General features: G+C 42.2%; 1 protein-coding gene across 7 annotated transcripts in view; it reads right to left on the reverse strand.

Moving 5' to 3' along the window:
* svila (supervillin a) overlaps positions 1–25,497 on the reverse strand; it is a 48,964-nt gene extending 23,467 nt beyond the window's left edge. For 3 of the 7 annotated variants that reach the window (XM_082547630.1, XM_082547628.1, XM_082547625.1), the window contains exons 1-16: positions 24,867–25,497; positions 19,248–19,311; positions 16,831–16,922; positions 15,192–15,255; positions 14,956–15,089; positions 14,148–14,877; positions 9,292–10,161; positions 8,669–8,836; positions 8,023–8,057; positions 5,966–6,030; positions 5,224–5,360; positions 4,241–4,336; positions 3,502–3,808; positions 2,857–2,922; positions 1,622–2,111; positions 386–545 (exon numbers count right to left, since the gene is read on the reverse strand). In XM_082547630.1, coding sequence (XP_082403756.1) covers positions 386–545; positions 1,622–2,111; positions 2,857–2,922; positions 3,502–3,808; positions 4,241–4,336; positions 5,224–5,360; positions 5,966–6,030; positions 8,023–8,057; positions 8,669–8,836; positions 9,292–10,161; positions 14,148–14,877; positions 14,956–15,089; positions 15,192–15,255; positions 16,831–16,922; positions 19,248–19,311; positions 24,867–24,924 — 3,536 coding nt within the window. In that variant the 5' untranslated portion in view covers positions 24,925–25,497. The remainder of the gene's footprint in view (positions 1–385; positions 546–1,621; positions 2,112–2,856; positions 2,923–3,501; positions 3,809–4,240; positions 4,337–5,223; positions 5,361–5,965; positions 6,031–8,022; positions 8,058–8,668; positions 8,837–9,291; positions 10,162–14,147; positions 14,878–14,955; positions 15,090–15,191; positions 15,256–16,830; positions 16,923–19,247; positions 19,312–24,866) is intronic. The other 4 variants (XM_082547629.1, XM_082547627.1, XM_082547626.1 and 1 more) reach the window with 4 other exon arrangements.
* Positions 25,498–26,520: the final 1,023 nt, after the last annotated feature.

Below are 26,520 nucleotides of genomic sequence, written 5' to 3' on the forward strand. Positions count from 1 at the left end.
TCACATTTTATCCATTCTTAATTTAAAAGTAAAAGAGCTGATCACAAATGTGCTATGACTGATGACCATTCATGAATAATGAAACCATTGGTCCTAATCATTTAGCATTTTTATGCACCGACGCCTGTTTTCAGTGACCACGGCATTTTGTCTTGAAATACATGTCTTTTCTTTAAAAAACAAAGACATTTAAACTTATTTTTATTGTTAATGAATTTAAAAAAAAAAACATGTAGCTAGCAGAGCAAACCGTGATTTCTTTTGTGTTGCTCTTGTAGGATTAATTTACCGAGAAACAGGTAAATGGTATTCTGCAATACGTGAATATGGTCAGACATGCAGTAAATATATATTAAATCCTATCTTAGCACACTTCCATGCTCACCTCTCTCTGATGGACATGTGTCGGGCCATCATCCTGTCGCTCAGTTCGTCTCCCTGCTCAGGTTGAACCGGGTCAGCTGGGTGTGTGTTGCTGTCTGTGTCTGCTGCTTCGGGGAAGCCAGATGTTGCTCTGGATGTTACCACAGTTGATTCCAGCAGGTCTGTGAGTGTGAGCACACAGAAATAGTGAGAGGAGAGGGGGAGAGAAAATAAATAAATAAATAAAAATCAGTAACTCAGCAGCAACTCCATAAACATTAACTGTGACCGCTTGTATGATCTTTTGAGGAAAATACATTAACTAAGAATCGCTGTGTAGGGTGTAAACCCTTTAACATAACAGTCAGAGGTGTCACAGTGCAGACTCAGCATCTCAAAGCAGCATCGCAGCAATCATCTTTCATGCTCACCGAAATAATCCCGTCCACCTCGTGAGAAGCAGCAAAGACACTTTTCACAGCTTTAAACATCTCTGCCACAGCTGTAATCAAACAACCCACACTGGAGACTCAGGTCAACGCACTATTCCTTCCCCCTGCCCCGAAACAAGTTCCACAGTTCCAGTTTGACTGATTTCTATTTTCTGACAAGCCACATGCTGACACAGAGACAGTGAACGGCCCGGTGTTACTGCAGTGCTCAGATACAAAGGAAGCCTGAAAACCACAGTCTGAACTCAACATTTTCACTCAGACACACAGGAAGTGGGTTGGATTAGAACTTGTTGACGGAAACCGATACCAACTGTTAGCATAGTTTGCTCCTTAAATTTTTAAAACCTATTTTAGTCTTCTGATTAGCTTCACTTTTTTCATTTATTTCTGTTAAACTCCAGTGTTCTACCCAGAAACACTAACTCTGCATGCTAACCAAAATAAGCTTCCCATTTAACACCAAATTAAGTTGCAGGTGCACCTTACTAACCAAGATAACAACCTACTGCTAGCTTTAACCTACAAGTCCACAGCACTACCCTCTGATCCAAATATTTCCAGTTACTAAAAAAAGGAAATATGCATCTAGCCATTCATCCATCCTCTTCTCCTCTTCAGGGTCTATAACACATATCGCTGTTGAATGTTAATATAGACAAGTTACAGTTATCATTCTCCCCAAATCTTAATGTAAACTTGGCAAGTTTATAAACTTCAGTAAAGACAGAACAAACAGCAGAGTAGTTCAGGCAATAAAAAAGCAGACTGATGCTTTTGAGCTCCTCCTCCTGCTGTTTTCTTACCTCCGCTGGTGGCCCTGCTCCTCTGGCTTTGCTCCTGGCTGTCCTGGAGCCTGTGGCTCTCTGAGCTCCACAGCACTTCCTCTTCTATCGCACTGTCCGGCCACTGCTGCAGCTGCTCCTCCTCTGCTTCTTCCTCCTCTTCTCTCCTTTCTCTCCCACTCTGGGGCTGGGGCAGTGCTGTCTGCCTGACTGCTCTCTCAGGAGACGGCAACTTCCTCTTCCCCCCTCCCAGATCAATCTGGTCTTCCCCTTGGGGCAAAATGTGATGCCTATGGTGATCTGAGGATCCCTGGGACCCCCCGACTGGGCCGTCTGGTTGGCGAGGGGGTAGAGACCTGTCAGAGCTGGGATAGGTGGGCTCCACGCAGGCTGCAGTGGATATGTGGATGTCTCCGGCGTGGTCACTGGACACCGTCCCGCCTGCTCTGAGTGCAGAGGAAGACGAGGAAGATAGGTGGTGTCCAAACCGAGAGCCTGTGCCGTTTTGAAGCTGTGTAATGCAGACAGACAAAGAAGTGGGTCAGTTTGCTACAGAGGCTGAGAAACGGCTCGGGCAAAGTGCACACACAAACAATCGAGAGAATAACGCTGACTAGTCACAGCCTGCCTGACTCAGTGCACTTCCTGGGCATCACACAGCAGCCTCTCTTAATGGTCAGCCCACATCACAAAGCCATGCCAGCAGCCGCCGACGCACAACGCATGACAAACACTTTCAGTTTTTAACAACTAGGTTCATAATCCATAGAGGAGAACTAACCTGGCACTTCTGCTGAGGAACAAATGACAAGCAACAGAAAGCAGCCATGTCAAGGAAACTTGCAACATGTATCCATCCATTAACTCGCTTTTGCTTCAAATTTCTCTCTCATACTTCCCCCACAATCAAACTTTCAACCCCTGTGGCTGTAGATGGGAGTTGAACTGCTTTTGATTTCCCTCTTCTTTGTCACAGAGACATCTTTTAAAGCCCACAGACTTGCTGATATGTGTGCTTCATCCATCCACGCCTCTTTATTGAACTGGGGTTGATGACTCAGAGCTTTATCACAAGCTGGGCCATGCAACGTACATTCAGAATGAAATCACACCAATGTGGAGACGAGCCAAAAAAGAAAACACAGAGCGTGTTGTTCACAGAAATGGACGGTCATTTCTGAGAAGAGTGCTCCCGCTGTGTCAGCCTCCACTGATGCAGGCAAGTGGTGGTCGGTGACTGTTCAGAGGAAGCTTACTTGTAGGTCTTCTACCAGACTGTCACACAGCTCCTGCTCATCACTGAGGTCTACGTCTGAGAGCTCCTGGAGCAGAAACACCAGCATGCTGCAGTTCTTGTTTCATGGATTTTCTACTTTAGTAGCAGGAGTTTAATTATAACCCCTGCAAACCCACTGACTAACAGATAACATGTCATCATTGCAACTTCTCAATTTTTCCACCTTTAAATGTTTTTTTCCCTTTTCCATATATCATCACTTCGGTGCTCTCACATTTCTTCATTTTTCAGTGAACACTAGAATAATTCTGTCATATGATTCCATCCATGCCCAGTTGAAACTCTGTTAACATTCATTACCCTTAAACAGCAATCTGCTCCCAGAGCTGGACAGCAGCTGTTTAGTTACATCATCATTTATATTCATTAACAGAATTTTCACTTTTCCTCTTGTGTTCTCTAAAAATATTAATTCACGTACTCTGTGCATAAGACACTGGCTTGACCGAGTAAGTCATGACACATTATTACTACATTTATACTCCACCTTTGTATTGTGTGGCACTAACAGAGTGAATGTGTACAGTAAGAAAGCAAAGTTAAGAGGTCTTCTCCCAGTGAACCGAAGCACTGGAGAAACAAAGTGACCTTGCTGCTTCCCCACCTGTTCCATATCTCCCAGTGTGATGGGCTGTGTCTGGTAGCGAGCGTTGGCCCTCCGCTGCCGCGTGTCCCCTCTTGTGTGGGTGACCCTGGTTGGGGGCTGAGCCAGCCGGTTGAACAGCGCCATCTTTTCAGCCAGGCTGAGGGTGCAGAGGTCAGGCTCCTCCTGAGTCTCGCTCTGCTTTGTATCTTTTTCTTTTAGTGAAGACGTCTGCGTTGGGCCCCGGATCTCCTTGGTATCCTGCGCCCGCCGGGCCTCCCTCACTTGCTCATGGGCAACAGCACTTTGCTGTGAGGATGCCTGCAGGCTGAGGAGGGGAGAAGACATCCAAGAGACAAAGAGGGAGAGGAAAACGGAGACTTCTGTAAGCTTGTGGGGAGCTCATGCAAGCCAGCGAGTGGCATGTCAGAGAGAGTGCATTTTCTGACAGCCAATAAAAGTCGCCAACACAGAGCCAAAAAGGTTTGCTACACATGCAGGGTGAGTCATGCTCACCAAGCAGTGAGTTAAAAACCCAGACGTCCTATCTTAGCAATTAATTCATGTAGTTTCCTCCGATCACACATGAGGGCACCAAACCTTAAAACTGTGCATTAGAACTTTACCAGCAACTCAATCCTATAGTTTAAAACACAGTGAACGAAGAAAAACTGCATAGCAGCCAAGACTCAAACGTGTTAGTCAAACACCGCACTTCGATGTGAGCATACATATCCGTGCACACACGTCTGCTGTGTACCTGTATGGTGGGACAGTGCTGTAAACTAGGGTGGGGCTAGGGACGCGTGCTACGGCAGCGTGAGCGGACACCATTTGTGGCACGTGAGATGGGGCGCTACAGTGGTCAAGGACAGGGACACAGTCATACACACACAGAGGACAGAGAAGACAGGAAGGTGCAAACATGAAGACTAGGATGGTGGTTAAAGTTTCATGTAGATGTGAGGACAGTGAAAAAGTCAGAGGCACAGCTTTCTTTAAGAAACAATTTCACGCAGAAAGAAAGGTTTAAATCTACAAAAACTGGTAACACCCTAGAACTTCATCTTCACAGCAAGGTCTCTCCACAGATGGATGCCTACACACAAGTGCACAGTTGAGTTTGTTCCGCTTTGATAATCTAGGAGAACTTCCCTTTAGAGCACTTTTCAAATAGAACAGATGTGCATGTATTTGCTTTAATGCACTTAAAGATTTTACACCTCTGATTTATTGACCTGATATGTGCTGTCAGGAACACACAGATCTGTAGATGGAGTCTTAGTGGTCATTCCCCGGCCACAGCTTGTGACAAAAAGGGGAGGAGGGTTGAGGTTTTGCTATTATAGCCCCGGAACTATGCAATTCTCATCATACTGAGCGATTAACATTTTTGCTCCTTTTAGATAGTCTCCAGAAACATTTCTTTGTGAAAGGTTTTAAAATGAGTACTATTATAGTAATAAAAATTAAAGTAATGAGAATAAAAACCCACATGTGAAACATTTTCAGAGTAAAAAAATCAGAAGGTTCTTAGTAAAAGGACCAGACGTACTTTTTTCTTGTGTCACATTTGTACTCACCATGGGCTCATTTTCAAGCTTACATTTATTTAGTCATTCTTCCTGATAGAACTATATAATTATACACTTTTTCTTTGCCTATCAAGAAAGTAAGTTACCCTATTATTGTTAGAGGTGTCTTTCACATTACATAGCATCAAACAAGGTGACAGAGCCTTACGTGGCTGCGATGACTACTTCCTCAGTTGTGACCGGCTGAGTTCTGGATCGATCTTGTGTCCGTCTTAGTCTCCTGTCCACAGCAGCATTCCTGGACCGCAGTTTAGGAGCTCCGCCATCGACGCTCTTCTCCAGTTCCTGGATGGAGATAATTAGGGTAAACATTGGTCATCTTTAGAAATGAACACAGCTGATTACAAAAACTGTATAGACCTTCTCTGGTCCTTAGCAGATCTTGCAACTAAATAAATAAATAAAAAATTTAATTGCTTTTTTTTTTTTTTTTTTAAAGCAAAATGAACAAGCAAAACTTCCTGCACCTTACTGCTTCCATATGAAATAAGAGCAACATCTGAGACTCTACAGGCTGAGAAATGAACAGGCTTTGGATTGAAGCAACACTGAAGAGGACAGAGACACAATTCTTCCACAAAAACGTGAGAGCCTGACACAATCATACAGAAAAGGTTTCCTTCAACTCCTTCCTGCTAAAAGTGATTCTAGAAGCTGCTGAATTATGGCACAAATCATTTCAGGAATAAGGCTGGCTCAGTTGTGACTCACATCTGCAATCAAAATTTCTAAATCCTCAAAGTAAGAGAAGGACAGGAAATTGAAATCAGAATACTTTATTAATCCCAGAGTCTGAAATCATACCCATAACTGGAATGAAGTTTTTCCTCAGCTTGGAAGCTCGTACTCAGACAATATAAGATGCCCAACAGGCTGAAGTCAAAACTCACCCTGAAGAGAGAGCGCTTAGCTGCGACGCTCAGCTTGGCCCGTTCATCTAGCTTCTCTTCATCAGCTGCAACAAAGGAAAAAAAAGTTAGAGTTAGAAACCAGTTCTAACTACATAAATTCTGCTTCACAGTTCTCTGTATCATCTATACTTTGTTTTACGTTTTGGTTTTTTTATCTTAATATTTTATTGTTTTATGCTACCATAGACACTCTGTAAAACACTACTTAAATTTTCTGCCAAAGACACTAAAACACCAAATTATATTGCCAGAAAGAGCAAATAAGTTTTGTAATGTGATTATTTACATATATTTCTATTCATACACTAATGATTCTATTAAGTGTACACTTTGAGTACACAAAATAAAAACAAGGGTTTCAACAAATGTCCTTGAAACCACGGGGTACGACTTTACAGAAACAACAGAGACTCTTTATTTCTCCATGAACACCAACACATTCCAGGCTTCTTGCATAAGTAACCCTCATTTCCTCCTCAGTCAACAATATCCTCCTCTTCCATAGCTGTCACTTCAGTCCTTTGCCCACCACTTCACCCCAATAACAGCTCTGCATGGCTACGAATCTGTGAGTTTTATTGACCGTACACAGTCTCTTGTTGCGAACTCAGTGCTAGTTCAACCCTGTACAGTATGTACAACGCATTATACTTATAATATCGCATTAAACTGCCATCATGTAAGGACATTTCAAAGGCAGACAATTTGAACAAACTCGTTAAGCTAGTATTAGCTTAATTAGCTAGCTTGCTCTAGTTTAAAATGTACTAACAGTGGTTATTTCAAATGACTGTAGTCACTAGTCGCTGATTAAAGATCCTGCTTTAGTCTACATATTTACTAAATTATAGGTCAATAAAAAAAAGAATGTTATGCAGTAACACTGACATTATTATAATATGCAAAAAACTGAAGTCACTTTAAAAGAAACTGAACACTTTAGCACTAGCTAGCTTTGGATAAAAATGGTAACAGAAGAGCATCTTAAGATGATAGGTACATTTATGCTCGATAAACCTTTCCCAATAATCTAATTATTTAACACACAGAAGTATGACAACTATTGTGTGATACCCATCAATCGTTATTAACACCATCTGGCTTAATGGCAGGGAAAAAACAAACAAACCACTAAACCCGTCACTGGAGTCACTCAGGAGACTATAAAAAGATGGACAGGTGTGAGGAATATACACGCTTTATTCTCTGCAAGACACATGCCATGACATCATCAAACAGCTATCCCTTTGACACTGCAGTGCTGAGCTCTGGCCTACATAATACTCGCCAAAGCATCCCGACCAAGTCATGTTTATAAGAAGCAGATGAGCTGGCTCTGCCCTAAGCGGGGCCACAGTGATGTTATGCTACTGTGAGCACCATTAATGACTCTGTAAACTCCACTTCAAAATATCACGCTTTCATATAAAATAAAGACGACCTAAAAAAAACAGATTTAAGTCACCAGGCCTCCATCCATGTGTTTATTACTGAAGCCACTGAAAACTCATTCTGTTCACTTATAGATGAGTGCAGCTGTAAATAATCAGTAATGCTGTTTTCATAGTTAGTCACTGACCACTGAACTGCAGATACTACTACATGAACCTATGCAGTTATGATACAGAGCAGATATAAATGGAAAGACAGTTGAACTAAAGCATGAATGTAACTGCATTCTTTTTCCATCCTCGTGATCTCAGCAGCCATCCAAAGAATTATAAAAGAAACTGTGCTGTATCAGTCTGTGGCATGACAATGTGTAGCGTTTAAGTTGGCTCTCATGTAAAATTAACCAAGAAAACCCTGAAACTGAAACAATGTCCATGTGATTCAGCATTTCCACATGGATGTCTACAGAAATATTAGATGTGGTTACTTTAATTCATGAGCTTTACTTTTGTTGTATGATATCTATACCGGAGTAGAAAATAAGATGCAATGAGCCTAGCATTATATCTACTTATTATTATACCTACTTACTGTTACTGTATTCTGAAAATCTAAATCTGAGGTTAGTGAGAAAAACTACTTACCTTCAGTAGAAGCAAAGTCTGAACTCACACAAGACCTTCAAAAGCACAAAAAGAAAAAGGTGATCAGTTCGAAGCTTATGTATAACAATAAAAAAGGTGAGTAAATCAGTGGCGAGTGGTTAGAAGGCTAGCGGCGTGCTGAGAAAAGCACTAGTTTGTGGTATGCTGGAAATGTGACAGCTCGCGTTAGAATTGAAAAATGGAGAGAAAGCAGACCAAGCTAGAGAATTAGACAGCATTACATTAGTCTGCTCTGATCCATGGTCTCGGGACTTGATTACTGACAAAGGCCAATTCATGCGTCCTCACTGTGGTCACGTGTGATGACCACTGCCAAGGCCCAATCAGAGGGACCTTTGGCCTTTAAGCTTCCTTGTTTGCTAATGTCGTTAGAATGAAAATCAAGGAGAGGGAGGGTGTTTAGGTCTGTATATGTGAGCATTATTCTCACTGGCCTGTTTCACTGTGATGATATTGATAAGACTATGGTACCTTGGTAGAGACTAATATATATATTTGATTACAGGTCACCCGAACATGACTAAAATCAACATTTCGTTGCATTCCAAATTAAACAAAGTTGTGATTTCTTTTAACATGCATGCGTTTCACACTCAGCTGTGCATTCTTGAATCCAGAGCAGTACCTATCAGTTTCATGGCGCTCAGCAGAAGTGATGGGCTGTGTCCTAAACCTCTCAGAGGTCTTTCTACTCTCCCCAGGATAGATATACTGCCGGGGCCTGCGCCCCCTGTCCCTTTCCCCTCTCCATGGGGCCTCGTAGCCCGTCAGTGCCCTGCACTCCTCCATTTCACTGGAGGGGCCATTCAAGGAGAGGGATCAACAGACAGAAAACCCAAAGGAAAGAGAGAATACAGAGTTGTCAGGGAGAAATAGAGAGGGACATGGTGCAAAATAAAACTGTTTAAAAGCAGAGGTGTTGAACATTCAACCACACCTCTGGTTTTTAAAATCGAGCCTATGAGCAAGCCCATGCAGATTTTTTAACAGTTTAAACACACACACACGAGCTCCAGGCAGTATCCAAACAACTCACAGTGCCATTAAAGCAGAGACAAACACCGTACTGCAGGACGATTAGTGTTAGCAAATTAATGCATGTATGCCATGTCTACAGATTAAATGAACCACTGTGCTTGGGATGTTAGCATCACACCAGACGTAGCTGCTTGTTAGTCGTTGAGTAGCCAGATGATGTTAGGTAATAAGCGTCAGCAAGTACAGGCCATGCAGCATTTTACCACCTACAGTTCATTCCTGCGGCTGGTTGGAGGAGTGGTGGTGCTCTCCATGTAGGAATGTCTGAGCTGTGCAACAGACACCCTGGTGTCCTGGTGACTCTCTCCATTACTCAAACTTTCTCCTTCTCTGACCTCCTGGGGTTCCTTGGTTTGGTGTTGCAAGGTCCTCTGATTGGGTCCTTGTTGATTTCCAGCATCAGACACGGATCGGCTCAGAGCTGTGGTGGAGCTGGAACTTCCTGGCCCTGTGTGAGATGTTCTGGGCTCAATGTGGGTCGCAGCCGGTCTTTTGTGGGCACGATCAGCGTTTTCCCGCTCTCTGGGTCGGCGCTCCGCCGCCTGCAGACAGGAGGTATACTCTGCTTCCTCCCGTCTTGGTCTGCCTCCAAGTCCCCCTCTAACAGGTTCCTCTGCTTCAGCCTCTCTTTGCATCCTGTACACGACCAGCTCCTCCTCACCTCGCCCTCTCCATGGGTCTTCAGTGCTCCTCTCTCTGCGCCGGATCTGTGAAGGCAAGACTGCTTTTCTGCTCCTCAGAAGGCCCTCTGTCTTGACCGCCTCAGCCTCACCAGCTTGTTCCTCTTCCACCTGCTGTTGCTGCTGCCCAGTTCTGGATGTAGAACCAGAGGTCATGGACAAATAACTGGGGTAATTGCCAACTTCTTGCCCTCCCTGTGGACCAGACTGGCTGTGCTGAACTTGTGGATGATGGTGGGAGTAGGCCTGCTGTGGGCCTAGTGGGTCTGCATGGTAGCGTGTAGAAGCCTGGGGCTGGTGCTGAAATTGTCTGCGGTACACTAGGCCTTCTGTAACATTTCCGAACTCTGGGCTCTTCTGGCGGCCCTCCTCCCTGACAAGCCTCTCCCTAACTCTGATTCTTCAGGGAGACAAAGGACTGGTTAACATTTGGAAAACATCAATAGGCAAAGCATAGCTCTCATAGAAGCTCAGAAAGATGACTTTGATTGTGATCCTTTGTGTGTCAGCCTTTGAGCACTAAAGGAGGAGCTCAGCCTCTTGTTTGACATTAGGGCTGGACACTGACAAAGCATGCAGATTTTATATTTGGATGTAAGACCAGTATAAATACTGGCTCAGATGTTTAGTCTTCCTGACTCAAATATTTCATAAAACCATAAACATACCATACAAGCCAGATTAAAACCAACATACATCTTTGCCTGATATGAACTGGTTTAGAATTATTTCCAGGCTCTCTCTCACACTGGCAATAATGGTTAAATTCTTACTAAGATCTGATTCTTGAAGAAAGTATTCAAAAACAAAACAAAACACCCACAACTCACAAATCCAGTCACCGACAGCATAATTGTTAAAAAGGCAATACTGTACGAGCATTTGTCATTGTTGATATAATATGATCCATCACACAGCTGTTACCAAATGGGGTTTAAGCTAAACACAGCAAAAGGTGAGTGAGAAATGAAGTTATGGTTGGAAGCCAAGGGGACTGGAGCTGGTGACAATGAGGATGAGGATGACTGTTCAGCAGACGTCCAGAGCTCAAAAGCAGAGATTATTAAACAGTCGCCTGCCGGTCAACTCAGGACCCTAAGTGAGTAAATGCAGCATCATCACAGAAATTTATAATAATAATAATATTTAAAAAACTGGAGCCCTGTAATGAGCTGCTGTTTAAAAAGCACAGCTCACAAGGGTTGGTCCAGATGAATGGGAACATGGTAGATGATAACTGGGGGTGAGAAACAACCAGCCTTTGTCTACCTTGAAGGCCAGTTGATGAGGGAGTGGGTGTCGCCTTCAGCATCAGTCTGGAGGAACCAATCAGTACTAAGTTTCGTCTTTGCACTGCACCAAGAGAAACCCAATGGGAAACGTGATTGACTGGGCAGTTGGGTCTGAATTCAGTGTTGAGGTCTTTTTCTTGAAGCATATAAGCCGAGACAAAACTATATTACACATTCCACTGACTTCACATTAAGACTGACTGAAGAGACACTGAGTTTAGCAATCAGCACAATCCCAAGAACACAAGTTTAACTCCCACACGATACATTTAATTGCCACAGTAAAAATATGAATAATAAGTCTCATATTTAAGGCTTGTTGAATTATGACCAATGGTCAGATAGTGCAGTTATATTACATCAGATCTTATTACATAGATGCTATCTATAGATACACTCATTTGTTGATAACACTGATGCTATCTGGAGAGAGGGCTCTTTAAATGTACGCCTCTGTAGCTGAGGTTTTATCTGCAGAAGCAGATATTCAAGGGAAATGCCATCTCACTCCACCAGAGCCAGATGAGTCATGCTGGCCCTCTGATGCTGAGTAAAGGCAAACAGTGTGAATTTTTCACTAAGCACAGATCAGAGTTCAGCAGAACTGGAAAAAATGTTGATCAGTTATAAATACATTAAGAGATCAACTGAAGAATGAAGGGAGGAAACAAAAATCAGTTTGTGAAGCAAATCTCTTTTTTAGGGATACAAGAACCTGAATTTAACAGCTCACTACACAACACAAAGTCATATCTGTTAGCCTTGGATTCAAGTGGGGAAACAGACCTGACGCAGGTCATGAGGTAGAAATGTTTTACTTGAGTAACTGGAGATTACAAATTACAGATAGTCTTCTGACTGGACCAATCAGTTTGGCTCTTCCTCAACTATAGCAAGCCTCATGTCTCTGTGTGGAAACATTTCAACTCCTAAGCAAATCGATAGTTGCAACAGAATTAATTTTGACCAGCTGACTGAATATTTAGAAACCTTAGTCTACTGAATAAACTGCTAGCTTCCAGTACTGACACTTGTGGTTCTGTAAGAATAATAAGTTATCATCTGCGTATAAACGTATTGTGATTTATTGTAGATTATACACCTTTGATGAGGCTATTCTGTTGGACTGCTGCAGCGAGCGCCATTTGTGAAGCAAAGATGTTAAAATCCTTAAGATATCCACTTTATTGTACAGCACTTAGGAAAACACTACAACTTGATACTACTACAAAAATAACAAACTAAACTAAACTGTTAGTGGATAATCAGTGCAGCTCTGCACTTAGTTTGCAGAGCTGTGGCTTGGGTGGTAGAGTGGGTCTACAAACTGAAGGGTCACTTGATCCCACGCTCTTCCAAGTCCAGAATGCATGAGACTTGCAGTAGAAACTCATTTGTTGAGCTTGAGTGCTCAACTTTGTGGAAAGGCACTATATAAGTACCATTACAGTTAATTGTTGTTTTGATTATTTTCTGTCACCAGTTCCAGAAAGTTTCAATGCTGATAAAGGAGATGAAAATGATCGTGCTGGAATAAAAGTGCATCAAGCTTTTGCTAATGATGACATTTGGGTTGCTCTGAACATTTCACTACAAGAGCTAAAACGTAGCATTTCATGTTAGTCTCCCACACATCCAATGAAAAAGGAGAGCGGAGACACTCCTATTTGCTTGTTTCTCCTCAGGGTTCACTGGTCTTGATCAGACCCAGCTGTGGGTCAGAGATGTAGCTGTGGAGTCACACTGAGCTGCCCAGTAACACAACACCCTCCCTGCACCATGGACACACATACAACCTGGCCAAGTTTTGAAACCTGAGAGGGAAACTGAGGAAAAGAAAGAGGGGGCGATGCAGAGGGGAACACAGATGGATTGGGAATAATGTCCCGGACGGATGTAGAAGCAAGGAATGCACCTTCATATGTTTGTTTGCAGTGGAACAGTGCAGGGCTGGAGCCTGGTCATGATCTGGGTTGGGCAAGAAACAGGGGTGCATACACGGATTCTCTCTTTTCCAACAGTTGTGGAGCTGAAACAACTCTTAGTACGTCCCCTCTAAAGAGCTGCTAGCTCAGGTGTTTTAATATTCGGGTGTCATTTTTGTCCTTTTAGCCACCATTTAAACATACAATTAAAGGATGGACTCACAACGACAGTGTTATCCATTCCTCCCCTTAGGCAAATGCAGTGTATCATTTTGGTGCACATGCTAAAGTACTATCCACAACTTAGTAAGAGATCCTCTGAATCTGAAAAATACCCCAATTTGTTCTTCAAGACATCCACCTGAAATCTCTAGAATAAACATACAGCACAGAACAGCACAGGCAGACCAATCTGCCCAGTTGTAGGTGACTATGGGAGCTGGTCTGTTCCAGGACGAGCTCGGATTGCATGACCTTGTATCAAACAAGAGTCCTGCTAAGAGAACGACCTTGGACATGTGGAACGAACAGAGCAACAGTGACAGAAATAGATGGAGAGATGGATCCATCCTTTAAACACAATGCAGTGTGAACAGCTGTTAAAGTTCTGGTTCTGGTTCAAACCCCATGTTTGTATGTGAAGGGGATCTTGGGAGCTTAATGCAGAAAAAGCCTCCCGAAACAAGGGACAATTTATGTATAAAGTAAAATATGAAACCCCTCAAAAATCTGGAGTCACGTAGAAAACTCAGGGTTGTCCATTTTCAACCAAATCAAACTTAAAAAAAAGAAAACGGTTTGCTACAACAATGTGTCTTCCTCCCTCCACAAGTCACAACAAGCTAATCTTGTTGTGACACCATTGTTACAATTTAACAATGGTGTCTCAGTTACCAGCAGAAAAACATGGATACATCTATGTTTCTGCAAATGCAGTGACGTCTGACCTTTTTTATTCCATGTTGTGTTGAGAGTGTTGCTGTGTTAGAGGGAGTACTGCACACTTTGGTATAAAATTTGATCTTTGCTTTTTTCAAAAACAAAAACAGTTAAAGTACCCCAAAAACTTTAGCAAAAGTGTATTTTACCATTGTTATGTATAAATGGATTTATTAAAATAAAAAAAGATCTACCCCCAACAAAAACAAAGATGAGATCAAAACACTCACCCCTGTCTGCTGAGGACGTTCTGGGCCTGCTGCTCAATGAATAGGTCACCAGGAGACGCACCATGTTTAGGCGAGGAGAGGGAGGGGTGCCTGCCTTGCTTGGGTGAACTGGGTGGTATGCCAGTCACTGTGTAGTCTTTTGCAGGCACCTTAGCAGAGGAGGACGATGATGTCACATCCATGTATGAAGAGGAGGATGGAGGCTCAGGCGGAGCGGCCCTGCGCTGATTCTCCAGGTTCATCAGCCTCTCCCTCTCTGAGAACAACTCCACCCTGGTGTGACCAATATCACAGCCTGGGTCCGGGTAGCCGTGTGGCGGAGCTGAACGGCCTGCCCTTGGGCTAGTAGCTAAGGTACTGGTGTAAGCACTTAGGGTGATATCTCTGCCTTCCTCTCCCACCAGCTCCCCTCTATTACGTCTCTCTGAGCAGTCCGACTCTTTGTGAGAGCGGGGGTAGCGGGAGTGATGGTCCAAGTCGGGTTCCTGATCCAAAGAGATGCCGTAGCGTTCGGCCAGCTGCCGGCGCCGCTCTGCCTTGTAGCGGGCGATGCGTTCAGCCTTGGACTCCAACTCAGGAACACCTTTGGTCGGACCCGAAATGTGAACTGGCTCAGTGTGGATGAAGGACTGAGGCTCAGGCCTGCATCGAGCTCTGGACTGGCGCTCTGGAGCCATCAACTGCATTTCTGGGCTTTCAAATCCCTCCATGCCATAACGCTGAACGGTAACTGGTGCAAGAATAAACAAGTCATGTCTTTGTTGTGTAGAAAGAGACACGATAGTCTGTAGTACTGTTCTTGTCTCACCAGCACAGGGGTCAGAGGCCCTAGTGTATCGTGGAGTGTCCTCCTCCAGAAGCCGGTTGGCCACCAAGGTAGGCAGCAGAGACGGATGTACTTCACCCTCTATACCCTCCAAGCGCCGAGCAATGCGCTCCTTTCTAAGCACAGAAAGAAAGGGAAGAGTCATCTTTACACATTATTATCCTATGTAGTATTATCTTTATTACTGTAGCATATTTATAGATGCATCATTATCTCACCTGTTCATTTCCAAGTCACTTGTGCTTGTGGTAATGCCCTCAAATAGTTTCCTCAATTCAGAGACTTAACAAAAATAAATAAATAAGCAATAAAATCAGTACAGAATAAGCAGATCTAATTAAATGTTTAATTGGTCTAAGATGACAAATTTTGGATAGATTTTGGCTCACAGGAAATATTTGTAGACATGCTTTGGTAATCTGTAATATGAACACATACCACTGAGCTCACATATACATATTATCATAAAATGTTAGTTTGATTAAATCATTGATGTTATATGTTTAATGTTTCTGAATCATTTCCAAAATACTATTTTCCACTAATCGACACAAAATCTCACAAAACCAACTTACAATTTATGTTATTTAAAAAACAAAACAAAACAAAAAAACCCAGAAAAAAAAACCCATGAATAAACCCTCCTGAGACCACTGGTTTAAGAGCCCTTATGAACTCGGATGCGTCTTACTTCTATCAGTGGTCCAAGCTGGTTTGAGTCCACCCATGAATCAATGAAATTACAAAAGCACACCCACCCGTCTATATATAGACTACACAAGTCAATGTCAGCATAAAAACCAACAGGATCGTCTGCATCTTATAAGACAGGATTGCAACAAGGCACAAAAACAGGAAAATTTCTAAAGGGGGGGAAAAAATTCTCAACCCATCAACGATAAAAGCTGGGAAGCACCTAAATCTGGCTGCCCAGACTTTGGTTATTTAAAATCTTACCAGAATCTATAGCAACAACAATTACCAAACACCAATGATCCCCATCTAATGGAGCAGAATGGCAGAAACCTCCAAAACAAAGGTTTGCCAAGTTTCAAGGATTGTTCTCAGGAAAGCTTCTGACATTTCACCATTTCACTTCAGAGATACTTCAGCCAAGGCAAAAACGTCTGCCTTTCATTTATTTACATAAAAAAAAAGAAAAAACATAGTTTTGACTTTGTCAATGCAGAGCATTGTATTGTAAGAACTGCAGAGTAGGATGAAGCTGATCTGTGGAGTGATGGGTTCACCAAAGAAACAGCTGATTGTAATTATTGTAATTATTTGTCACAACATAAAAAGATGGATCCATCCACCCACTTCTGCTCCTCTAATCCAGGATCACTGCCGTTTCTCTGTACTTTATTTTTAAGAAAAGGTATATTTCAAATATTCAACACGTATTCTCTAGTGAATGAAGAAAAATCAAAAATCATATTCAAAATGTTTACTTTTGATTTGATTACTTACTATGTTACAAAAGTCCACAGAGTTTATACATGAGTCAGTTTATAAACAGCTAATCAAAAGCGTCTTCAAACTTATGTGTACATTCCAGTGTGAACCACTACAGGATCTTTATTGGAACTTACATTAAATAAACCCTGTCAAGAAAACAAGTGCAGCATAATAACAGCAGTTCATACATAACATTTTGCAAAGCTGGGCCTTGTAGAAAAACTGGTTTTACACAAATGTTGACTTAATTCCAACCTGGCAAACAAGCTGCTGTTACACAACAGCAACTCTGAAAAACTGTGGGAACGTTGACAACGTCAGAGTCATTTTCAGCAAGAAATAATAAAAAAAAGTAAAAAATAAATAAATAAATGAATAAATAAAAATCACTTCACTCACCTTTGGGGAGATTGGCCAAGAGACTAACATCTATATCCTTGGCGCTTTTGGCTGGGTCGTCCTTTTCGTCACAGGAGAATTCTTTCTGGAAGCTGAGGGGTGCAGAAAAAATACCAACTCTTATTGAAACAGGGCTGAGCTGTGGGAAACTGGATTTGTTTACATTGTAAGCAGTTGTGAGGGGCTCACTGAATCAATCTGAATTTGATCAAACACAAATCACTGAACTATTTGCTAGAAGCGTGGTCGGTTTGAGAGGTGGTCAAGAATCTAATCAGTCAGTGGATTGCGGATGAAGCTACAAAAGTATGCAATTAATCATCCGAACTGTGCATTTGGAAGTGAGACTGTAAATTTCATCAACTTCTCCATCTCCAAATATTCATCTAGATATTAGACATTTCTGACCCGTTAACACCCCGAGCCTCGCAGATATGCAGCAAATTTCTCTGTCTCTCAAAAAAAACAAAAAAAAAACCCCCAAAACAACATATTGAAGTCATTTATGGATTTGATTCAAAACCACAAATTTGCAATATAGCTATAAAAGAGCTGGCAGCAGATTACTGCTGTGAGGAAACAGTCAAGAACTGGGAAAACCCAACTCGCTTGAACTCTGTGGCTGCTGTAAGGGACAGAAACCACGGAGTTGTGAACACCCTGATACACGCGTGCATGGTGGATCCTTTCTCATCACAACACAGGAACATCTCTTTTCATCACTACTTCTTCATCTTTAGATATGTTCACCATGCATGCAAAGTGCTTTCAAAACAAAACAAAACAACACCCAGATTTTGGGCATCGATGTGCCCAACAGTCTTATAAGTGTAGTGAAGGAAACTTCACAGATTAGAGTGTTAATAAGGAGGCCTGATGGTGTATTTGACAAACAGCCAACAACATTATTGAGCACAAGTTAGTTCCTCACCCATCTGAAGTACTGTCTTAATAAAGAAATTTACATTAAAGAGAATATTTTTTAATGTGATTCATGTATGAGGAAGAGAACACAGGTGTTTATATGTGGAGCTCTGATCATAGAAAGAGAGAGAAAAGAGAGGAGAGGGACACGGGAGAGACCACTGCGAAGGTTGCTTCTTAGTTCTAGAATGAAAAGAAAATAACGTCTCCAAGAGAGCCAGAGCCACTTTGTTTATGTGCAGCAGTCTGTATCAGCAAGTGCGTGTATTGATGAACAAGTAAAGCAGTGTTGTGCAATGTCATTGTTCCTATTCTTTATTGTATAGCATGGGAAGAGTAAGCAAACAAAACATGGAAAAAGGAAAAAGATTATCCCGGTTGTGAGGTTGACTTACGGTGCTGGATTTGTAATGAGAGGAACCCCTGATAACGGACAAGGTGCAACTCTTACAGTTCACTGTGCATTACCATCAGCAATTCTGCAGTATTCAAAGTAACTACTCTGCATACAGCACTGTGCCTTCAGCTAAATTCTTCACTCTTTCTCGAGGCTTTTAAAGTGTTTCTTTGCACTTTGGTTTGCTTTTTCACTCATTTTCAGCCCAGTCCTTCTACATGACCATCGCAAAGGAACGCTTGTTTGAGCCATTTAACACTGACCTAAGAATCATTAGAGCATAAAATGGGACCCAACTTAAGGGATAACCAGTGTTGGGTCTAGATAACAGACAACTTAAAGAACGAGCTTTAATTATTTATTTAGACAATTTGTTACCATTAGCCTGTGGCAAAAACACATCATTCTTTTTAATTTCGTGACCTGAATCTATGAAAATGTTCAAGATAGCACAAGCATAAAATAGCATTTTTGCAGGAACAAGGTGAGAGCTATTAGCTGAACACGTGACATATCCTAGCATGGCGTTGGTATGCCCTTTAAAAACAAGAAAAAAGAAAATAAATTCAGCAAAGACCTAAAACAGGACCTGAGCGATGCATCTGGCCCTTTGGTTGATCCACTTCACTGTTCAGTGAAACCTCAGGCATGGCTGTCAAAAAAACGCTCTTAAGGAAGGGAAACAGGAAGGAAAGGCTGAGGTATGCCAAACTATACAAGGACTGGATTGAAAACCTGCGCCAACTGATGAATACAAATTTGAAATTTTAGGTCAAAATCTTTGTCAGTATGGAAGAAGTACAACAGTATCGATACAGCTACCTATAAAACTCAGAGTCTGTCATGGTTTGTGGCTGGATTTCAACCAGTGCTTGTTGGACAAAGGAATTTCATCCACCATGAAGTACTAGGTGTTTGATTAGAAATGGCTTCAGTGTTCAGCATTACAATGATCCGAAACACATGACATACCTGACACAAACACAAGGAAACACTATCAGTCATGGATTTGAGCTCCCCTGCAGGAGCATGATGCCTGTTTGCTACATTTCTAAGTAGCACCTTTACTTTTTAAAGGTCTTTTTGCACATCTTACCTCAATGCTCTCTTCTGTAGCAATCTGGGATTGCTTAGTTTAATGGGGTTCTCACTCCCAATTCCTGTGGACAGAAGAAAAGAGTAACATTTATTCATGTTCCACGGTCCATTAATTTCACTTTGAACCCGGGGTTGTGTCTTCAGATGAACAGATGATCAGAGCAGCGTAGGCATGTTAACGTGAAGCAGCTCTCTCTGCAGCTCCTTGGCACAGGACCACATTAATTAAGAGGCCTTCCACAGAGAAAACGAACAATGTGGAAAACAATCTACCTGTCCCACTGAATCATATCGCACAATAAGTAGTCTATGTTAGTTCACACACACACACACACACACACACACACCATTGTTGCATTTATATTCAGACACACCGTCTCCTTCTTAAGCATCAGTCTATGTGTTGTGTATGAGATCATACATCAGAGCGTTTGACGGCCTGTGTACAGTGCAGTTTCACCACACATCAAAGTTGCAGTGCAGATGGGATCATTGTCACTGGGTAGCATTTCTACACTGCACCCTCCAGGAATACAGAGAGCACAGATAGTTTCCTCAGCCATCAGAAGCATAATGTATGATAAAACCTAATTACATACACAATCCAACTTTCTACAGTCTGGTGTGTATTAGGAAGAAAAATCAAGTCGGTAAACACGGGAACAATGTGGTATAAACACCTGCCTACAGAGACATACAGCCTCAGTACCCCCCCATCCCACCAAAATGGGGCATTAGTGGGTATTAAACATCACAACAGTCTCATGAGAAACCCAAGTTGTGCAACACATCCCTGTAGGGAACATCTATGCTTGCTATTTGCTCTAAACCTCAAACGTGCGGTTCTGGCTGCACTTGGACCTCTGAGTAGCCAGAGCTGTGCAATTTTGGGAGAAACATGTGGTCCTACTTCCATCCCCTCCGAGATCACCTCAAGGTCAAATCCCCCCACCCCATTAAACTTGCCCACTGCTCCACCCAAACCCCTAACATCTCCCCAGTGGCTACCCACCCCAAACTAACCCCCGCCCCTCCCTTCCCCATTCCAGATCTGTTAGTCCCTGTTAAAGATGTTTGGGTTGATGCTTTCAATCCCTCCTACTTAAGCAAAACATCATCTGAGACATTTGAGAAGAAAGGAGGCCTATTTGGAGAAGGTGGTGTGCGGGTATGGGTTTAGGGGTAGTTGAGTATTGTTTCAGCTGGATGGAATAGGGCTGCTGAAACACAGTGAGCCTTGAATGATAATCTTATTCAGAGTTGACTGCGTTTTCTTTTGACCAGAGTCAAAAAGATTAAGTCAACATCATTCAAGCAGGTATAAAGTCTCTTTACTGATCACACATAGATGAAGTTTAGATTTTATACAAGCTTAATTGCAACTTAATCTTTGGCAGTAACAGACTTTTGAACATCTAATTTTTGAGACCAGCAAAAGGTTGAGGAAGCTATCATTTCTTGATATTTCTGTGATATCATCTCAGACAGATTAAGGTCAGGACTAGGCCATTTTTTTTCTTAATTTAGTTGTGCTCTTTGGGTCAAAGTGTTTTCATCATTCCATTTTTTCCCCGAGATTCAGATCTAGAACTGATATCCTGGTTTTCTCCTATAAAAAGCTGAATCCATTGCTCCCTCGTGACTACGATGCTCCCTCCACCGTGCTTCACACTTGAAACGGTAAGGCATTCGTGTTCGGTGGTTTTCTCCTTTCAAACAGTATTTTTTTTTTTAAAGCTTAGCTATATGTCTAATTCATCTTGTATATGTTTATTTGGTTTGCACCTAGTATTTTTTAAATTACAGTTGTTGAGATTTCCATTAGCAATAGAAAATGAGACAGTCCTGAATTAAGCTTCTCACAACTTTGAGTTAAAGCTATAAATAAATGCAATAGAGAGTTTTCTACACAATGGAATGACCACTATTGACCAAACGTCAGCTACAAAGCAATACGCGATATTGATGATACACGAAGCAGTATCACTTAACATGTGGATGACTTTACAAATGTAGCCTTCTTTAAACAAGTAGTGTTGAATATTAGACTGCTGTACTGGAGGGCAGCCTTCCAGCTCTGGTCCAGATGCCAAACTAAACATGTGACTGTGTTGGGCTCAACTGTCACAGTTAGGTTCCAAAACTCTTCAATAAGTGAAGGCTTTGTTGAGCTCCACAGACCACAGCTAATAGCCATGTTGGAGACAATTGAGGTGAAGTGAAAGACAACATTTATCCAGAGCTAACAATTACAACTCCTCGTAATTTAAGTGAAATCGAAACCTTTGTTACTGGTAAAAAGCCAACGTGTGTCTTATATCCCACTGCTTGTTCAAGAAGCATAAAGAAAGAAAGAAAGTGATCATTTACCCTTTCTCCACAACTAATGCTATCTTTTACATAACCATACTAAATTGATACAAATTGTTGGGTGTTTTAATACAGACTACCACGGCCACAGCAACCACAAGATTACTTTAAAAACATCCACAATATTGCATCGCCATTTCATCTTTCTGTACTGTGATACCCACATGGAGCCATGAATGCCAGGTTAAAGGAGGTGAAGTCTGATGAAATCTAAAGATGTTTAATGCTGTTAATTTAATGAGTAAACTGGAAATACATGAGAATAAAGGAGTTAATTTACTAACATTTGGATAAGAAATAATAATAAAAAAATAATAATAATCAGGCTTGTTCGAAGGCATTTTTGAGGCTCAAAATGTGGTTTTAGTGCCAGGGCTACAGTTGGGTTATGGTTAGGTATAAGGTAAGGGTTAGACATTAATTTTTCATGGCTAGAGTAAGCATTGCCAATTAGATGTCCTCACTAAGATATGAAAGTGTGTGCGTGCGCGTGTTATGAAGCACACCGGTTTCAGTACTCGTCCACCTTACCCCAATTGTTCTTGGCATCATTCATGCTTTTCAGATGTCTATAATGTAAGTGGTCAGTGGATTTAAATGTTTAGGAATAACAAAACTGAAAAATATCTTAATTTCCATTTAAATTATAGTGTGAAACAAAACCAGATGTAAAGTTTAACTAGCTGCTTTTGCAAAAAATAACCCACGCCTTCTTACCCTTGGGGGCAGCCGTCTTATGCTATTGTGAAGTCTCAGACTTAATTCTTCACAAACCAGACCTGTACTCCTTTTACACCTCATATACTCTATATGCCGTGGCATGTGGTCCATCAGGAGTGACACCACCCTCCACCACCATCCCCACGGTTCCCAGAAAGGGCCTCAATTCATTCGTCATTCCAGACACAGGCATAAAAACCTCCACAAAGATCACAGATGTCCCACAGCCTTTGATGCTGGCTGTAATCTACAGAAACACTATGGCTGCTATAGCCGCAAGGGAATACGCCAGGAATTCCTCAGCACTGTGCCCCGTGTGTGTCGACGACGCTGTAAAGGCAGCTTGATGCAGATAAAACATGAGGATAAAATCATTTCACGATTCAGTGGAGTGTCATTGAGGTTCTGAAGTGTACAAGCCTTTTATGTGATGGTATCAAAGGTTGTTGTATAACACTGTCTGTTAACAAAGAAGCTAAGTTAACTTTGGAAAGGCTCTGATAAACTTGACAGTAACATGAGGCTAAAGCTCCATGTCTTAACCCACAATACACCCAGTGTGGCAGCCAAAGAGGCATCAGTGGCTGACCATACGTCTAATTTACGATCCAGGATTAACTTTGATTCCTGGGATTACAGCAGGCCCAAAAGTAACCACCCTTTATCTGTATGAATTACATCACACCTGAAGTGCCTGACATTTAAGTCTCAGCACCCCCCACCAATTTTCCAGTTGCCCACCGATTCTGTGTGCTGGGAGGCTCAAGCTGCAACTAAAGCCTCCACACTAACAGGAGCTTAAGAATTAAGGCATTGAGGGGGGGGGGGGGAAAAAAAAAAAAAAAAAAAAAACAGATGGAGAGACAGAAATTAGGTGAGGCCACTGCTACCAAACAGTGTTCTAAGCACAGGGATGCCACAATAAGCCAATTAGGTCTTAAACACTAGTATTAATGGTTATAAAAGCAGTTCAGCTGCAAAGTCTGAATGAAAGCGTACTTCTACAACCTAAACTCCTCAAACAAGCTTCAAAGCACATCCTCCTCCGAACAACACAAGACTATTCTGTATGCTCACATAAAAGCCTGACACTGAGGGCCACCTGCTGCAGATTCACATCCATCTTAACACAGACAAGCAGATCTAAACACTCAGGTGTCAGTTAGAAAATATAATGAGATGCATTCAGACAAACACAGGTATCAACTAGTGGCCAATCAGTGGGTGTATAAACAGGGGTGAAGGAAATAATGCAAAAACTGTAACGTAGACCTCAACACTGATAATATTAATCTGTGATGCCACATTGTCTCTAATGCCGAGTACTGACAGGTACAAACATGTCAGTACTTCTCACATGTTTGTACCTGTCAGGACGTCAGCCAGTGCTTCTGATATACACAATATGACATTTATATATTACAAAGCCATGAATAATTGGGTCATTTAGAGCACTAGACCAAGCTTTGCGTTCTATTCAAACCTTTCGAATTCAAAATTGTTGATTAATGATTGACAGCAGGTGGTTAGCACTGTTGCCGCGCAGCAAGAAGGTCCTGTTTTAAGGAGGTTGTCGTTTTGAAATGGCGTTTTGCGATGTATTTGCTGGCTTTTCACTGAATGCTGTTCTTGTCCAGTTCACAAATTTTGTCTGAAAGAGCTGACCTTAAACAAGAAACTCAAGTTCTGAAGCAAAAATTTTAACAAAGTTTTTGCCAGCAGTGAAGTTGCAGTGTGCCCTCTGTTGGTCAACCTATGCAATGACCCTTTCATTTTTCAACTTTTATAAATGACAATACTGACAGATCAGACACTACTAGCTTCTCTGACAATTCGCTGTTATAAATGAAGGACATGTGTAGTGAAAACATTTAGTCAAATAAATTGTGTCAAGTACAAAAATATGTTGAAAGTAGATATTTCTGCAACACCCCATGTCTTGCTTAAAAATAGTTACTTTGTCCTGATTACCAGGTTCTCCTTTTCCCTGCACATGGAGACCGTCTTTAACAGCTTACTGAGCTCAGCTATTCACTGCTCTCTTATGACACAGCATCTCTGTGTCCATCTCTCTATATCCATCTCTATTTCTCCATATCTATCTCTGTATCTAGACTGAAAAAAAGAAAAACCTACTGAATACTCCTAATGACCCAAATCCAAAGTCAGTAAATTTTGTTTAATTCAGTGCAAAACCATATACGCCTTCACAACACATCCATAAAACTACTTTTTCAAACGTCCAAGTAGGTATGGAGCCTTGAAATAGCTTCCTACATAAAACAGCCCCCTGCAGTATTAAGAATCCCTCATCTTTACATAGTGTCCTTGGAGGCTACAGCTGCAGTGCAAGGACAGCTGGCTGGAAAGCAGGACAGTGAGCAGAGAGGAAGGGAGTCTGCGGTTTGTTGCCTGCCAACTTCTACGAGCTTAGAGTCCCAACAGCCCAAACCAGAGTAACCTGTCCCCAAGCTCACTGCCTGAGCTACAAAATCTGAGCTGCAGAGCCCTAAGTCACTGCACTTACCTTGGCTGCAGAACTTGACGTGACTCAGGTAATTCGAGATCCATGGATTCCGGTACATTTTGGCAACAGAGTCAGGTGAGAGTTTAAGACAGAAAAGAAGTGAAAGACACGGGAAGACAGAACAGCTGACCGAGAAGTGATGCAACTACAAAAGTACTCCGTCAGTGCTCCGGGACAGGCAGAGAGGGAGGGAGAGGCGAGTCAGGTAGTATTAGAGAGAAGCAGGATAGAGGGAGGGAGGGGGAGAGAGAAAGATGTCCCAGCCGCAGTACCAGCATAAGCAGTGGTGGTCCTGACAGGCAAACAGAGGAGTGCTCAAGCTTTTGCTGCACTACACCTCTTCTCAGATTCACTCCTCTGCTCTGGCTCCTCTCACCAACCAATGTGGACTAACCGGTGCCCGCAATAACAACAACCTGCAGGTCTAAAAGCTGCTCAGCATGGGCTAAGCTCATTAGCCAAGGGAGCAAAATTAGGCCCCTTCTCTACTGCAGACTGGAGCAAAGTGTCCTGCATGCTTCAGAGTGAGCCTCAGAGAAGAGAAAGAGAGAGAGAGAGAAAAAAACAAAACAAAACTGTGCATGCACGAGAGAGAGAGATAGTTATGCGAGTCCCACGAGAGCACTGCCTTCCCTTGGCTCACACACTCGAGTGGGATGCCAAAGAAACCGGTGCAGAGCGTCAGAAAAGGGAGGGAAGAGAAATAGTGCGGAGTCTGGAGAACGAGAGTGGAAATAATGAGGGCAGGAAGAGAAGACGAGAAAGTTCAAATGACCCTCTCAGTCTGATGAGAAATTCCAGTCATCTCTCAGCAGGGACAAAATAAAAGGAACAGCATGGAGCTAGGCAGAAAAAAAAAAAAAAAAAAGCTGGGAAGGGCAAAGAGAAGGTACGAAAGAAAGAGCGAAACAAAGTCAGGAAAAGAACGAAGGAGCGTGCGAGCTGTAATGGGGGAAACAGAAATGTGTCTGCTCGTGACTAATGTTACCATTACACCAACAGTTTGCTTCTTCCTAGAACAACTAATAAGAGGTGCAAAGGGAAGAGAACTAGGTTGATTTATTGATATCCCCACAATTCTCCTTTTAACACACTAATCAAACGTGTTTGTGTGATTCAAGCCCACATACACCAATGTTACACAGTGAGTCATGGCATGTAGAAACCCATTCTATTCTATTGTATGAATATGCTTTACGTGATTGCCAAGAACAAGACAAATGTGCTTGCACTCACACACCTCACCTATACGTCAATGTGACAACGACATGCTTATCACTGTAGTGAGAGGGCACTACAGGGAGGCTGGCACAGTGCCTGATGGTGCCTTTAACAAGATACTGGGGGGGGGGGGGGGGGGGGGGGGGGAGTGATGCATCTTATCTTTCTGCAGCACACAGAGAGAAAGCTGTCAGCGCCAAACACACAGCAGTCAACATAAAGCAGATCTTTTGGATGGAACCAGCCACAAATGTCAGTTTCTCAATTCAGTGGCTGAAAGGTGTCAAGGGGGGGGGGGAATAAAAACCACCTTCTTTAAAATATATTCATCTCAATGGAGCTCTTTTAAAACTTCCTGCAAATCTAAACTAGGTTATTGGACTGTACCGAAAGCACAAACATGCATCCATCATAACATTTGACGAAGAACATA

Source organism: Aulonocara stuartgranti, assembly GCF_965226115.1.
Source record: "Aulonocara stuartgranti genome assembly, chromosome: 9".
Classification (NCBI taxonomy): domain Eukaryota; kingdom Metazoa; phylum Chordata; class Actinopteri; order Cichliformes; family Cichlidae; genus Aulonocara; species Aulonocara stuartgranti.